This window comes from Nelumbo lutea, chromosome 1 (assembly GCF_056320005.1).
Source record: "Nelumbo lutea isolate HS-2025 chromosome 1, American lotus-T2T, whole genome shotgun sequence".
NCBI lineage: Eukaryota > Viridiplantae > Streptophyta > Magnoliopsida > Proteales > Nelumbonaceae > Nelumbo > Nelumbo lutea.
The window spans coordinates 70,928,154-70,944,295 of record NC_142684.1 but is presented as its reverse complement, the minus strand read 5'-3'; the positions used below and the strand labels follow the sequence as shown (position 1 = coordinate 70,944,295).

At 38.0% G+C, this 16,142-nt stretch overlaps 1 protein-coding gene and 1 pseudogene across 2 annotated transcripts; both read left to right on the top strand.

Moving 5' to 3' along the window:
- Positions 1 to 971: 971 nt before the first annotated feature.
- On the top strand, positions 972 to 7,847 carry LOC148875217 (protein disulfide isomerase-like 2-3). The gene is made up of 9 exons (XM_088964295.1): positions 972 to 1,476; positions 2,360 to 2,518; positions 3,924 to 4,037; positions 5,019 to 5,176; positions 5,558 to 5,657; positions 6,634 to 6,810; positions 6,893 to 7,038; positions 7,263 to 7,409; positions 7,483 to 7,847. Exons 1-9 carry the CDS (start codon positions 1,348 to 1,350, stop codon positions 7,655 to 7,657), a joined length of 1,305 nt encoding a protein of 434 aa, XP_088820421.1. The 5' UTR covers positions 972 to 1,347; the 3' UTR covers positions 7,658 to 7,847.
- A 1,014-nt stretch (positions 7,848 to 8,861) lies between these two features.
- LOC148875216 (uncharacterized) lies at positions 8,862 to 13,424 on the top strand (annotated as a pseudogene). The gene is made up of 5 exons (XR_016098542.1): positions 8,862 to 9,329; positions 10,495 to 10,944; positions 11,029 to 11,332; positions 11,441 to 11,888; positions 13,007 to 13,424. The product of XR_016098542.1 is annotated as an uncharacterized LOC148875216 (transcript).
- The last annotated feature ends 2,718 nt before the right edge of the window (positions 13,425 to 16,142 follow it).

The following is a 16,142-nucleotide window of genomic DNA, read 5'->3' as shown; positions in this document are numbered from 1 at the left end:
TTGGAAGTCACCATTGGGCCTTCAGGACGTTTTGTGGCCTGTAGTGGCATCGGCTTTACTTCGTTCCTTTCTCTGAGGGGTGTTGTGGTGCATCTTTTTCTATGTTATAATATAATTTTGTAGGTTTAGGGTTTATTTTAATAGATATTGATTTTTAAAATTGTTACAGAATAATAACCTATTCAGGATTTTTAAAATTGTTGACAGCTGATCTGCAGAGTCTGAGCTTGGACCTGGTTTGAACCTTTAGGCTTGGAAATAGGGTTTGCTCCTCGTAGAGTGGGCCTCACAACATATCGCAGCCGTGCATCGTAAATGATAAGTAAATCCGGATTCCTAGGCCTGGGCCTGGGCATTGGGCCGATTAAAGCCTTAAGGTTGTGTTTGGTTTGATTAAGCCTTAAGGCATTGGGCCGATTAAAGGCTTCAAACCAAACACAGTTCGACTTCGACCATCTTCAGTCTTACGTACATTTTACACGGCAATGCCAAAAGGTTTAAAAATAACTTGTAACTGCTTTCTACAGTGCTCTTTTAATCCTCCTAACGTTATTCTCTATTAAATACAAAATTGCCCTTAATCCTTGAGCTATGCTTTTGTGATCTCATTTGCATCTAGAGGAAAATAACTCAAGAAAGGAAGGTATTTTATTGGGAAAATTCTCAATTATTACCATGTATTTAATATAGGAGGCAAATCCTTGCTTCTTTGTTCAAGAAAGTTGAGGTCATCAAAGTACCCACTCAAATGTAATTCTAAATTTTTTTAATGGAAGAAGTAAGGATTTGAGATTTAAATTTTTGTCAACGCTTAGATGATTGATAAAGAAAATTAAATGATACTCTAAGGATATTTGTGTCTTTTTCAAATATCATTTAACAATGATTAATAGCAGGTATTGAATAGTCATATTTTGAAAATTTAGATACTGAATTATTACATTTTAAAATTAGGGGACCAAAGTGGCACTGGGCACAAAGTAGGTACTAATCCAGAATTTTCCCTATTTTATTTCAGCATCCCAAAAAAAGTCACAAAACTTAAAACTTAAAGCAAGCTGCTTTAGGTAATTTATAAATTTTAAGGTAGTTGACTGCTTATGAAAACAAAGAAAACCTGTGGCAGCCGACTGTAATTTCCCCTTAAACTAGTATTGCAATACGTGTAAGATCCTCATTGGTTAGTGCACGTGTCCAGCTCCAGCAGTCCGAACAGAGGAAAAAAAATATTACGAACCAGAGTTTGGCAAGAATTATTTTAGGGGTTTCTGGAGGTTTTGGCTCTGATTTTGGCCGCAACTTAGTGTCTATGTGAGTCAGAGAGAGAGAGAGAGAGAGAGGGAAAGGATGTCTTCCTCATTGCCACCGTTGATCGCTCTTCTGTTATTATTCCTCCAGCTTGGAGCTCGTGTAGATGCGCTTTATGGACCTTCATCTCCTGTAGTTCAATTAAGTCCTTCCAACTTCAAGAACAAGGTAATCGATCTAACATTACCCATTACTTGTTCGTATTTTCAGATCCTATGTCAAAACAAACTTTAGGAAATATTTCAAAAGAAAAAAAGTGCAACAAATTTAAAGGTTTAAACACCCATAGCAGATACAAGAAAAAGTGACCTATTTTTATGTCAAACTTACCATACCCATCCAAGGAAAAACAGTTCATTGAATTTCCATATAATGAGTGATCTGGGTTTTCTTTCAAAATTCTGGTCTTGGGTAATGGATTTTTGTTTTCATTTTGGTAATTTCTCGTGTCTGCTTCACATTTTGTTTTTAGCGATACTGTGAACTTAGAAATAGAAGTTAACTTCTTATATTCAATGATGTATCGTAGTCAGTCTTTAATCTGCGTAAAAAGGAAAATCTTAGTATCATAACATGATATGTTGATACAACTGCAACATTGCTGCTATTTTTTAAAAATTTGCCAAGTTATCAATGGTGGAAATGCTTATTCTGTCCTACAGCATTGTAGTTTTGGTCGCTGGATTTGTAACTCATAAGCAATAAAATGGGGTACTATGAAGGTTCCATCTGATTCGGCCGCTAAAGTCAGTGGATTTAGTTCCCACCGACTTGGGATCGTATCCTGCCTTCACCCTCCTCTCTCACCCCAACATTTGCCCAGAAAAAATAAAATGAAATAATAGGGGTACTATTAATTTTGAAATAGTCTTCCAAAGATCATTTTAGAAGAAAACATAATAAAATTTTCATAATCTCAATACCATATGCTGGATTTCCTTCTGTAAGTTAGCTGCTTGGCTAAGGCATCTAGATTGAATGGTGAGAATGAAAAAAACCCTTGTATCTATGCAATGATTTTTTGTAATTGAGTGTTTATAAATGGTGGCAGGTTTTAAACTCAAATGGAGTTGTTCTGGTTGAGTTCTTTGCGCCATGGTGTGGCCACTGTCAAGCTCTGACACCCACATGGGAGAAGGCAGCCACCTTGTTGAAGGGCGTGGCCACTGTAGCAGCTCTTGATGCTGATGCACACAAGTCACTTGCGCAGGTTTGGCATATAGAATTTGATCGGTTATCTTTATTTCAGCTAAATGCGAAGTTTTGCTTTAAAGTATTATGGTAAAAGGATTATGCATCATACTTTTTAACAAAGAAACTGGTATTTGTGGATTAGTTTGAACTATGACGATGATGATGATGATAATCTAGTAATAGAGAAAATCACTATTATGTATATGTATTCTTGTTCTGTTTCTTCATTCCTAATTATAAGAAAAGGAAAAGAGAACTGGTCCCATTAAATTCTGTTTCTTCCCTTTGTGTTCATTAATGCTAGGTTTGGTTTGAAAGGAAAGGTAGGGAAACCTGGTACACTTTTCCCTACCTTTTCTTTCAAGCCAAACACAACCTAAACGAAGGCTGAGATTCAGAAATTGATGGGTTTTTAGGGGACATATTACAATGATTTGAGTGAATTTGAGATCATCTTGTTATTTAGTCTATTTGATAACCCTCTCTTGGGTAGATTCGATATAATAGCTAATCATCTGAAATCTTTTAGCTGGAATTCCAGAATTTGCAGGATTGATTTATAGATCCATAACCTGATCTGAATACTGCCTTAAAGAGGCTGGGTAGAAAGATAAGCGACTGCCTACTTGCCTTTGTTCATGGTACATGGATCTTGTAAATGCTGATAGATAGTTAAATAGATTTATTAATTAACAGATAAACAGAGAATCTTCACCACAAGTTTTATAACATCTTTGTAGAAACATGTTTTCAGTTGGAATCACAGGGTCTTTACTTGGCACTTTTAGTATTTTTGGCAATGACTATGCAAAATATTAATCACAGGTGCTGCCTTTATTGCAGTATAGGTGCTAAGGGTCTAGAACAGGGAAAGGGTTGTCTGGGGGCTGGACTACATTTTGAAGACCAGTTTTATCATTGATAGTACAATACAATTTCATGTTTCAATATTTCATGTAATTGGTTCCATGTGCCTCTACCACTCATGTTGCACATGATCAGACACTCATTTAGCTGCTCATCTCTAAATAAGTTAGGTTTACTATTTCCAGCTCCTTCCGTTTAGTGTATACCTTAGATGGTCAATGAAGTTGTTGTGATTAGTGCAAATGAACTTTCTTTATAACAGGAGGTTAGGTTCAAATTACCCATGCCATTTTGTTTCTCAAACTAGACAATCAGTGTCCATTGAATGTAAATTCTTTCTACGATTTCTAGAAAGAAATGAGCTAGGGCTATCACATTGCTTCTCATGAGAAGTTTTTATATTATGGAGTATGGAGGTGCTTATTTTGTTTTGCTTTATTCAATCTGGATTTTCCTTTTTCTTTTTTTCTATACCTCTCTTTTTAATATTTCAATCTGGAGTTTCTCCATTATTGTTTCTGATGTGCTAATGCTCAATCTTGTGTTTTATTTAGGAGCATGGTATACAAGGGTTTCCGACAATAAAGGCTTTTGTACCTGGAAAGCCTCCAGTAGATTACCAAGGAGCAAGGGATGCCAAAGCCATTGCAGAATTTGCACTCAAACAGGTTGACTTATCAATTTGTGGAGTTTGAAATTCTTGTTGTGTGGGTTATCATTTTTCTTTCTGCTGAAGACTTGCTTCCTCTTAGCCCCCTTTTTTGTCATCTCTCTTCACGCAGCAAAATTCCTAAGTTTCAAAGAACAAAGAGTAAATTTATTTGCACATAGATACTACTAGGAAAAGAATAAGAACAAGGGAAAGAATTTAAATTTTAGTGTTATCCTTGTAATAGGGTATATAGCTGACGAGCCAAATTCATTCATATTTACTGTCTTAAACTCATCTAACTTAAAAAAGCGTTGTCCTTGTTACCTGGGGTACCAATCTGCTGCTTCACTTTATTAGGGACTTTATAGTCTGTCAACTTGTACTTGTTAATCCTCAATTCTTTTCATCATTAGTTTGATCTACTTATCTACATCATTTGAGTTTTTCTCTTGTTCTTTTATTACCTTCAACCCGCACCGGTTAACTTCTTGTGGTTTAACTATTCATATTATAATTCTTTTTCCTAGAAAGCAATTGTATGATTTCTAGGGGCACCTTGTTTTGGCAGCCCATCTGCCAGGCTATTGGGAGACCTTAATTTCCACTTATAGTTTGTTATCGTCTCCTCTGCTAATTGTTTTATCTTCCTTATGACACACAAACCTGCATTTTTCCTCCTCTTCCAGCACACGACTGTTGAGTCCCCATAAAAGATCGGTATATTTTAAAAGTTCAACTAAATTTGTAAAGATACAAGTATTAATAAGTGAGACTTAGATTCAAAAGATGGATGACAGAGCATGAAATAAGCATATTAATTGGGGTATCTGTACCCATATCTATGCTTGGAATCTTAGGAAATGAAGAGTCATATCCTGCCTCCCATATTTGTGCCTGTGTGAACTGGGATGAGATGGTACATGCAATTTTTGACAGTGTCTGCGTCTACAGATTAAGGAAAAGTATAATGGCTAACATGCTTTTTAGTCTTCTACAGATTAAGGCTCTTGTGAAGGAACGCTTGAATGAGAAGCCAGCAGGTGGATCAAGTGAGAAATCTGAACCAAGCGCATCAATAGAACTGAACTCCCAAAATTTTGATGATATGGTACTTAAAAGTAAAGATCTTTGGATCGTGGAGTTCTTTGCACCCTGGTAAATATCTCTCACTGTTAATAATTTTGATTGGTCATCTGGTAACTAGGTCATATTTGTATATGTTTGATTAGTCATTCCAATGCTTCCAAATGTGAAGCACTGCCTACTCATTCTATCAACTGGTAGTGCGTCAATATAATAAATTCTTGAAGGTGGTAATTCATGTAGTTAAGTTGTTCTACATTAAATAGAAACTAAGTAAAATCAAATGTTTGTTTGCATGAAACTATGGAACATCAAACTCCATTAATTTAATCATAAAAATTCCATTAATTGAAAACTAAGCTTAATTTAATTGCAATTCCTGAGGTGTTTAAGATTCTAAGGTGTTATGAGCGAACTGTGGTTTCACTTTAATTTTCTTTTTCTCCCTTCCAGGTGTGGACACTGTAAAAAGTTGGCACCTGAGTGGAAGAAAGCTGCAAATAACTTGAAGGGGAAGGTGAAACTGGGCCATGTTAATTGTGATGAAGAAAAGGTAATTTTGAACTCCAATGTACATGTAGGATTTACATTTTTCATGCAAATCTTTCTTTGTAGGCCATCAATCACTTAAAAGTAATTATGATGTTTTATGGTCGGTGTTCATTTTAGAGCTCTAAAGTGGAAGATTATGGTCTATTTGTGGGTTTTTTGCTTTGTTCCTTCCCAAGCTCGCAGTCCATCAAAATGTATGGATTATTGATTTTGTAACTCTCTCTCTCTCTCTCTCTCTCCCTCTCTCTCTCTCTCTCTCTCTCCCTCTCTCTCTCTCTCTATCTCCTGTCACCATATGAACTTGTGGTTTAGATTCGAGAGGTCCATTGGGATTTGGGTTTGTAAACCAGTAATCCCTGTATTGATTAAAAAAAACAACAACCCTCCATAATCTGGACCTTGGGCAATGGGATTGCCTGAAGAATGTAAAACCTATCTTAAAGATATGCATGGTAGACCTTAAATTTTTGTTATTTTGGCCATGTATGACTTTTTAACATGCTTACAAGCTACCTAAGCGAGTCATTTGGTAAAAGCTTGGTTTTCATCTGTACCACAGCTTTCTCCAATTCTTCCAGTCCTATGTTCCATAATTCATGAATAATGTAATAATATGTTAATTTGACTGTCATCTGTCCAAGCTATGAATTTCTCAATAACCTCGTCACCAATAAAACATACATTACATCATCACATGCACAATTGAATTTACTTGTTCTATGACATCCCTTTGCAAAACAACATTTTCCACTTACAATCGTAGGTCTTGTTTGAATTATTTTCACTTTTTCTTCTTTTAGAAATGAGGGAATTATCATTAAAGTTGAGATTCTCTCAATTATAGGCAATATTTTTTATCCACAATTGGAAGGGGCATTCTCTTATTAGGGGTAGAAGTTTTTCTGATTTAGTATCCTGGGTGCTTGATTTAGTGGACTTGTTTGCTTGAATGAATTCTAATGGAGTGAGTTCGTCAGTCTCTGATGAGCAGGTTCAAGGTGCAAGGATTCCCCACCATCCTGGTATTTGGTGCTGACAAGGACATTCCAGTCCCATATGAGGGTGCAAGATCTGCCTCAGCTATTGAATCGTTTGCATTGGAACAGCTGGAAACGAATGTAGCACCCCCTGAAGTGAATGAGCTGACTAGTGCTGTAAGTACTTTTCTTCCACACCAACAGTTTACCAAGTGTAAAATTTACTTAGTGCAAAATCTATTGTTTTCCTGATTTGTAGGATGTAATGGAAGAGAAATGTAGTTCATCTGCCATCTGCTTTGTTGCTTTCCTCCCTGACATTTTGGACTCTAAGGCCGATGGGAGGAACAAGTACCTTGAGCTCCTGCTATCTGTTGCAGAGAAGTTCAAAATGAATCCTTACAGGCAAGTATTTACCTTGGAGGATTGTCTAGAAGAATTGAGATTCATTTTGCCAATGGGTTCCTTGGAATCTAACATAGATATTAGGGTTTCAATGTCTCACATGCTTTAGTCAGGCCAGGATCAAATTCTTAAATCATCTAAAAATATTTATGGCTTAGTGGGTCCCAGCATGGTTTAGAAAGGTTCTGACCTTAAACAGAATTGATATTGGATGTATGCTACAGCTTCGTTTGGGCAGCTGCTGGTAAGCAACCAGAACTTGAAAAGCAGGTTGGTGTTGGTGGGTATGGTTATCCAGCTTTGGTAGCATTGAATGTCAAGAAGCGAGTATATACCCCCCTCCGGAGTGCATTCGAGCTTCAGCAAATCACGTAAGTGCCTTTCATTTTTCATTTGCAACAGTTGAAGAAGAATAAGAAGTAACACAATCATGTTGGTTTGCAGAGAGTTTGTGAGGGAAGCTGGGTATGGTGGAAAGGGCAATCTGCCTCTAGAGAATTCCCCTGTGATTGTTAAAACAGAACCGTGGGATGGCAAAGATGGAGAAATCCTTGAAGAGGACGAGTTCTCCCTTGAAGAGCTCATGGGAGATGACACTGCACGCAAGGATGAGTTGTAAAACTTTCTGTAGAGGAGAAGCCTGAGAAAGAAAAAGGAAAAGAAACAAAATGGCGGGAGTACTGACAGGAACTGTTTTTTGTGTCATCTAATTAATCTGTACTGTCAGAAGTTGCACCAACATTTTTCTTTATGAAATTGAATTCTTCTGTAGTGAGCATTGGTGGTATTACTGTTTTCCCATAGTCCAATTATCATGTTCTTCTTTCTATATGGCAAAGATCAAGCCCCTCATCCGAACCTCCTCATACTTGGGTATTGAGGTTGGGTCACTAAACAGTATACGGTGAAGCTGTTGGATTGCCCGGATGGTATGAACTATGAAGCGCTTCAATGATCTCATTTGTGACAAGACTTGAGACGAGTAGAATTGTAGGAAAAAAGAGAAAAAATATATTTTAAGAATAAGAAATATAATTAAAACTAACCAAATATTAGCAAATCAGGGATTCAGGACCCCTTAAAGGAGATTAAATTTCATTTTTTTATTATTTTAATCCATACCTCCTTATTTATAGGAGCAGTCTCATCTTAATCATGGAAGTTGGTATCATATTAATCACCTGTCGCCCCTAAATCGAGGACCTAAGTTGTCTTCTTTGAAGAGCAGGTAAGCTTAGCTAAGCTCCTTAGAGTCTTATGGACATTTTGTTTGTAACCAATAAATTAATACAAAAGAAATAAAGAAAGAAATGAACGAGTTCATTACAAGCTGACATGTAAGAGAGAGAGAACATCTTTCTAAGTCAGGCCCATTTATTTATTTATTTATTTTTTTCTTCCTTACTAGAGTCTGTTTTCAATTTACTTCTCCTGATGTAAATATGCACGTCAATGTGGAAAGAACTAAGCTGTTCATAAAAAATAAATCACATAAAAGTGGGAACTCAGAAGATACTCGTAGCACCCATTCAGCCAAAGCCGTGCCGAGGAGGCGAGGACCTATCACCCACACCCACCCAGCCGTGACCGAGTCCGTGATGGTCGGTCTGGGAGTCAGAGGTCAGAACCTAACAACCATCACTCTCTGCCTCTCTGGAGTGCAACTGTACTTCGGGAACATTTCCCGTGAATGATAATTCAAAAGTACGGGAGATATTCCCCCCAGGATGTGCGTGTGAGTCGCCCTCTGTGAGGAGCAGATCCGAGAATCATGAGCCAACTGGATGGAATAACGCAACCCTCCATTTAAAAGAAGGAATCATTCTGTTTATGCATTTAAACTAGACTAGAATTCAAGTCTAATCTGTATTGTCCCCTCCTCCAGTGGAGAGGGAAAGAGAGATCCATCAAAATGGGAGATGAAAGAGATGCCCTGTTGAACAGGATCTTCAAAAAGAAGGCCTTTTCTCGTGGCATTTCTAACCCAGCAGATGAGCTGCATGGCTTTAGGTCATACCTTCGATGGATGTTCGTGGATCAGTCTAACAGGTGGACAGCCTGTCTCTCGTGGTCTCTCTTCCTCCTGCTGGCCATGGCTGTTCCCCTTGTATCCCACTTTCTCCTGGCCTGTTCCAGCTGCGACGACAAACATCGACGCCCTTATGATGGGATTGCCCAATTATCTCTTACTTCAGTCGCCGCTGTCTCATTCATCTGTCTCTCTGCCTTTGCTCGATAAGCTTTGCGATGAGAGAGAGAAGGTTCGTCAGGGATATACAGAGCAGCTCAACGTAAGCTCCCCTTTTCTTTCTTCTTGTTTTCTTATACACAATCTTCATTACTAATTACATCGTTTGGGATTGGCATCCCAACAAGGAAATAAAAAACACAGATTACTAAAAATATTTGGCTTAATATGTGATATGGGTTTATCCGTTTATCAACCATCTCTTAAGAAAATGCTTAGCCAAAATGATATTGGATCAACTTATCTTCTGTAAAATTAAGATAATCTCCGTTCCCGTTTTTAATGAATTGTTTTTGTCTTTTTTATTCCCGGAGAAGAAAAGACAGATATCCTCCTTTTTCGGATTTTATTTTATAAGAGATTGCTTTTTCGGATTTGGCTGTTTTCCTTTTAATTAAAAACAACGAAGTGGTTGAATTTATATGGATCAAATTCTTTGTTGCTTGCTCATAAAAAAAGACTTCCTTTTTTTTGTTAAATTTGTACCACAACTGAGATAGATATCAAAACCTTAATGTTCAGAATAATAAAATTGACAGAAAAAAAAGGAAAAAAAAAAAACTTTCTTAGAGAAACAAATCGAAACTGGAATTTGTTCGATTTTCTGCTTCGAAGAAAAGTAGAAAACACTTTCCGCTGAAAGCTTGATCACAACTAAGAGTAAATTAGGAGTTAATGAATAACAGAAGAGATAAAATAAAATAAAATAAAATAACCAGAGTTTTCTGCGGGATATGGGCTCATTAGAAATAAAAATAGTCAAATAAAATTAAGAGAGTTTTCTGCGTGGGCTATGGACTCATTGGAAATACAAATAGTCAGAAACAACTACTGATGTCCTGCTTCCTTGGCATCATGCATCAAGATCACGAAGCGCAGAAGAAGCATGAAACAAAGGACTTGCAGTTGCAGAAGTAGGGTGGATAGATTTGTATGGGTGTAGCTATGGAGGTACTTTACTTGTCATCATTTGCGAAATGCTACATTTAAAACAAACTGAGAAAGTATAGGAGACGTTCACCAACTGATCCAACAACCGATACAAGTGTAGGACAACTGAACGCAAATTGGTTCTTTGTAAAGTCCTGGTGACTCTCCTCCTCCATCAACGTTGAACGATGGTGTCATATGTGATGAGTGAGTATTAGTATGATCAGTTTGTTTGTAATCATTCAATAACCAACTCAGTTCAAAGAAACATAACGCAGAGATCAATGAATATCCTAGCGCTGTTCGTGCTGCCATGTTTCGCGGCGGAGAGTGCGTACAAGATATGGTGGTACAGTTCCGGGGCCACTCGAATCCCATTCTTGGGTAACGTTTACCTGAGCGATGCCTTGGCATGTACGTTGGAACTGTGCTCGTGGCTCTACCGGACCTCCATCTTCTTCCTCGTCTGCGTTCTCTTCCGCCTCATCTGCTACCTCCAGATTCTCAGGATTCAAGACTTTGCCCAAGTGTTCCTAGAGGAGTCCGATGTGGGTTCTGTGCTGAAAGAGCATCTTAGGATGAAGAGGCACCTCCGCATCATAAGCCACCGCTACCGTGCCTTCATCCTCTCGACCCTCGTCCTCGTCACCGCCAGTCAACTCGCTTCACTCCTCATCGCCACCCGCTCACACGCCGATGTCAACATCTTCAACGCCGGAGAACTTGCGGTTAGATTACTGTGACCTCTCTCTCTCTCTCTCTCTCTCTCTCTCTCTGGGTCGTATACTAATCAACCATAATCTGTACGGCAGCTATGCTCCACGACGCTGGTGACAGGGCTCTTCATATGCCTGCGCAGCGCGACGAAGATCACGCACAAGGCACAGTCTGTGACGTGTCTAGCGGCCAAGTGGCACGTCTTTGCGACGATCGACTCCTTTGATGGGGCAGACGGTGAGATTCAGACCACATGTAATTCAAACGGAGTCAGCGGAAATGGCGAATCGGAGGATGAAGCGGAGGAGGCTGCAGACGGAGATGATGAACTGGACGACACCAAAATCATAGCGCCAGCCTATGCTCACACCATCTCTTTCCAAGAGAGACAAGCTCTTGGTGAGTTGAGAGTTGAGACTGTCTACAAATGCTTAATTTCATTTCCACGGCAGTCCGCAAAACAGTCGACGACAATAAAATAATGATGTTATTGTTTGAATGGTGCAGTGACGTATTTCGAGAACAACCGGGCGGGAATTACCTTGTTCGGGTTCACTCTGGATAGGACTTGGCTCCACACAATTTTCGGAATCGAGTTGTCTCTCGTGCTCTGGTTGCTTAGCAAGACCATTGGCATTTCTTAAAGCAAACCCATAATTTCTTTCGTTCAGAAAAAAAAAAAAAAGTAAAGAAGAAACAGAGTTCTGTAATTGGGTGTGGTTGTTTTCTCTTTTTTTAACGTTTTGTTATTATTGTAGATATATACACAGGGAGAGCTGAGGTTTGCTGATCAGTGTGGTTTTGAAAAGAAATGAAAACAGAAAACACGACAGATCCAAACTTTGTCCACAAGAATGGAAACGAAGAAAACCGACATAAGGTGCGCAGAAACTTGAGCACCAAAGGTTGCGTTGCTTAGGGTTGAATCGAACCAATCATGCCTATATTCAAACGGGTAAATCTCTTAAAACTATCCCTACTATTCACGCAATTAACAAACTGCGTCCCTACTGTTTAGATATTATATTGTGGTACCGTTAAGTTTTCTGACAACTACAACAACCTGCAAGCACTGGCAGACGTGTACCAAGACTTGCCCTTCCTACACAGTCTCCCAGGGCTCCGCCCGTGCCAACCTCCGTGGTTCCTCGCCGTTCATTCGTGCAACCGGGGGCTCTCCTGCTACGTTCACAACCCAGCTCTTGATCGGTGGCACTCTCTCCCTCTCGATTTCCTCAAAATTTAAAATAAAACCCCAATTGATGAACACTTCCGACGATTATGCCTGCTCCATTTTTCCAGCAAACTGTGTGTTTTGGGGCTAAGAACCGGTTCGACGACATGGTTTTCCGTTTATCAGACTGGTGCACTTCTGCGGGGAATAAATCGCCACTAGAACTCCATCCTCTCTCTCTCTCTCTCTCTCTCAAGCCTTCCCGCCAGTCTTCCCACTTTGATTTCATTCCATTCTTTTCTGCAGCTTTCATTCATCTCTTGAACGTCTCTAACGGTTGATTTATTTACTAATCTAGATTTGAGATTTTTTCGGCCTACATTTTCAAATCAATGTATTTTCGTCACTGTTTTCAAAATCGGATCGGACCGGACGGTCAGACCGGAAAACTGGAAACGGGTCATTTGACCTGTTTTGTTTTCCTCCAAAACCGTTTTTCCTCTAAAATCATTGATTGTGGTCAGCAAATCGTTGAACCAGTCAGTTGATTGTTCAAACGGTTTTGACCGTTTTTTAATTTTTTTTATTTTTTATCAGAACGGACTGATTGTTCAGGTCAACAGTCGGACCGTTCGAACCGATAACCGGACCCCTGACCGGTTAGGTCACCGGTTCGTTTTTAAAAACCATGATTTTCGTTCATGTAATTTGAGGTCCTTCTGATTTGTCGGTTTTTGTACTCTTATTTTCCATATTTCAAATCCAAGGTTAGGCATAGAAATTCAGCATTTTTCTAATAAATCAATCAATGATTTCTTTTGTTCCTTTCTGTCAATTTGGGAGGCTTCCACTTTCCGTGTGCATTGAACTAAAAGTTTTATTTTTCCCTTTTGTGGTAGATCGTCTATTCATTTGCTTGGGTGATCGATTTGTGGGCATTCACTCTGAAATGGTTACAGTAAACCTTGGGTGGTAGATGACGTGTTCTCTGTATACATGAATCTTAATAATATGGATACGTAGAAGTGTGCTATCGAGCATTGAACAATCGCATGAGGACAAAGAGGCATGGATTTCTTTTCAATCAAAGTTTTGAAAAAACTTGGAAATCAGGGGTTTTTCATTGGTTGGATTTTATTTTGAAAATTTGATAAATAGTGAAGGACAAATTTGATATTTTGTTTCCTTTGTTAGCATTTAATAATGGTGACAATTGTCAGAAATTTTAAGAGTACCAAGATAATATCTAAATTGTAAGGGTACAGTTTGTTAATTTTGTGAAGAGTATGGTAGTTTAAAAGATTTACCCTATTCAAATTTGATCTGTTATGTATAGATTCCTATTAAATCTTTATTCATTTAATCTTTGATTGAACAGAGATGAAATTCAGATACTGAATTCCATTAATAAATTAAGAGCCCGTTTGATTCATGGGAATAGGTCTGGAATCCGAATTGGAATGGGCCATTCGAATTTCAATTCCAACTACTTGGTTGGGTGAAATTAGAATTCCATTTTCATTCCTGGTAGGATGGCATTCTCCCATTTGACTAATGGCCATTCTCTCCCCCTCCAGTGGCAATGAAATCCAATTCCAACTTATTTCAATTTGAACAAAACAAATTATGATAATACTACATTCTGATTCTGATTCCGATTTCGACTACAAATCAAATGGACACTAAAAATCCAACTAAAATGCATTTTGAAATTTGAAATTTTACAGTTCATTGCAGCAAAATTTCAACCAATTGTGTCAAAAGATATTACATGGTCTACTTTGATATATCACTTTATATTTTTATCAGGTTTGTCCATATTTGAGTTATATTGTAGCCAATGGTGGAACCAGGAATTTTCCTTTGGGGACTAAGAGAAGAGGGAGACTTGAGAATAGAAAATAGGCGAAATTTCCTAAGAGAAGTATTTATCCATATCAAATCCAACCTAAGAAGCTCGGTTAAAGTTTCTCTAAAGGTTCCTTCAAAATAAAAAATTTCTCTTTAGTTCTGGATTAGAAAAAAAAATATGAACCTTATTTTAACTTTCGGGTTGGGCTAAGATTCAGGTATTATCCAATTCAACCCTACAAAATAATTTGGATTGACCCAAAAAAAAGATGAAATACTTGAAGCATACCTTGAGTTTTCAGAAATATAAAATGGATTTATACATAATTTGTAGGTTGATCTCATTGGACTTAAACATATCGAAATATCACATGTGAATTCATTTATAATTTTTAAAATCTTATTTTACCCTTCTATCCCCTTCACTTTTTTTTCTGACGAATTAAAAAAGAAAAAGTTCTTGCTCCATCTTTGTACTCAAATCCTGAATGCTAACCATTATGCAGTAAGCTGCACGCTACCGCTACCATTTCAAGCCTTGCATAATTACATACATGTTGATAGAAACATAAAGAAATGCTAGTTTTTTGTATTGAGAGAGAGAGAGAGATTTCGATGTCTATCCAAGTCAGTCAAGATACTCCCCAATATTGGATATAAGTGATTTGTGATGTTTCAATTTGAGAATGCATGATCCGTCATCTTTGATGTATTTCAGGCCTGTAATCTGCAATATATCACTACTAGAGATTGCAAGAGGCTTGGTATCAACAATTTCTTTTGAACTTCTGTGCTGAGCACCATTGGCTTATGATCGAGTTCAGCTTCATTCAGGGCAACGGCCTTTCGAACAACTTTTACAGCCTTGCATTGGAATTTATCTCCATATTTATGTGCTTTATTTTATGGGAAAATATTCTTGATGCAAGGTTGCAAGAGGTTGTTGGCATGGTGTGAGCACGGGCTTACCCTGATCGAAGCCGAGTTTTGGGATCTGTTGGTCCCTTTTGAGTGCTAACCAATCATTCTCTCTACATCCCCGCCCATTTGTTATGACCCACATGTTCCTCCACTCGTCCTTAGGATCCACATTTAAACCTAAAGCCATGACACCGGGGCTGTTCACGGGTCAGGTTGGGTCGGTTAATTGAGGTTTTTCCAATCGACTCGACCTGATCGGGTTACCTAAGATGGAAACCGAAACCGACCCAGTGTTAAGCAAAACCGACCTGGTCGGTTTGAGTCGGGTTGGGTCGGTTTGGGTCGGTTTCGGCTCTAAGTTCATTCATGCCCCCATGGCCACCTAGTTTTTTGGAAATATATTTAAAACTGAAATATGTATTTTAGAAATATATATATATATATATATATATATATATATATATATATATATATATATATATATATATATAAACAAAAATATACATACAAATATATTGGAATATATATTTTATGGAAATATATATCTGGCATATTTCATAATATATATTTTTTAGATATAGATATTGGAATATATATTTTTAGATATTTCAGTTTTTAGTTAAGTAGGAACTAAGTTGGTTCGGTTCGGGTCGAATTCGATTTTCACACAAAAAACCGAACCAACCCAAACTATCGGTTTATGAATTTGCACAACCCGAAACCGACTGGTGCTGATGAAAACCCGGCCGACTCGGGTTGGGTTGATCCGGGTTGGTCAGTTTGGTCGGGTTGGGCCTTCTTATGAACAGCCCTACATGACACCACTGAGCTCTGGGTCTTTCAATATTGTGTGCCTTTTGTCTATTCCATGTTTTTTTTTATCCTAAAGAGAGGCTTCTTCTTATGAGGTCCATTTCTGCTTTGAAGCACCATCAAGGAATGCCCTAAAATCTTATGAGATCCGCCCATTAACAGATTGAACAGTTTATAAAAGTCTGTCTTCTGTTTTGATTCTTGTTGAAATTTTGAAAGAAAATGAAGAAAAAACAGTCATAATGTATGTTTAAGTCCATTTTAAAAGAGAAGGGTATATTTAAATCAATTGCTAAAAACTTGAGGTATGTTTAAGTCCTTACCCAAAAAATAATAATGATAGTCTTAGAATTAGGGTTTCAACAAATTGAATTGGCTCAGGGTTGAAATGAAGTATTAATGTGACTCTGCCCCCACCAAGTAACATTTTCTCTGAAAAGTTTGGGGGTT

Bases quoted from the DNA above. Each gene is read 5' to 3' on its own strand.
- LOC148875217 (XM_088964295.1), top strand. From the start codon at position 1,348: ATGTCTTCCTCATTGCCACCGTTGATCGCTCTTCTGTTATTATTCCTC. The intron at 4,038-5,018 runs GTTGACTTATCA...AGTCTTCTACAG, and splicing joins CAGAATTTGCACTCAAACAG to ATTAAGGCTCTTGTGAAGGA. The intron at 7,410-7,482 runs GTAAGTGCCTTT...GTTGGTTTGCAG, and splicing joins TTCGAGCTTCAGCAAATCAC to AGAGTTTGTGAGGGAAGCTG.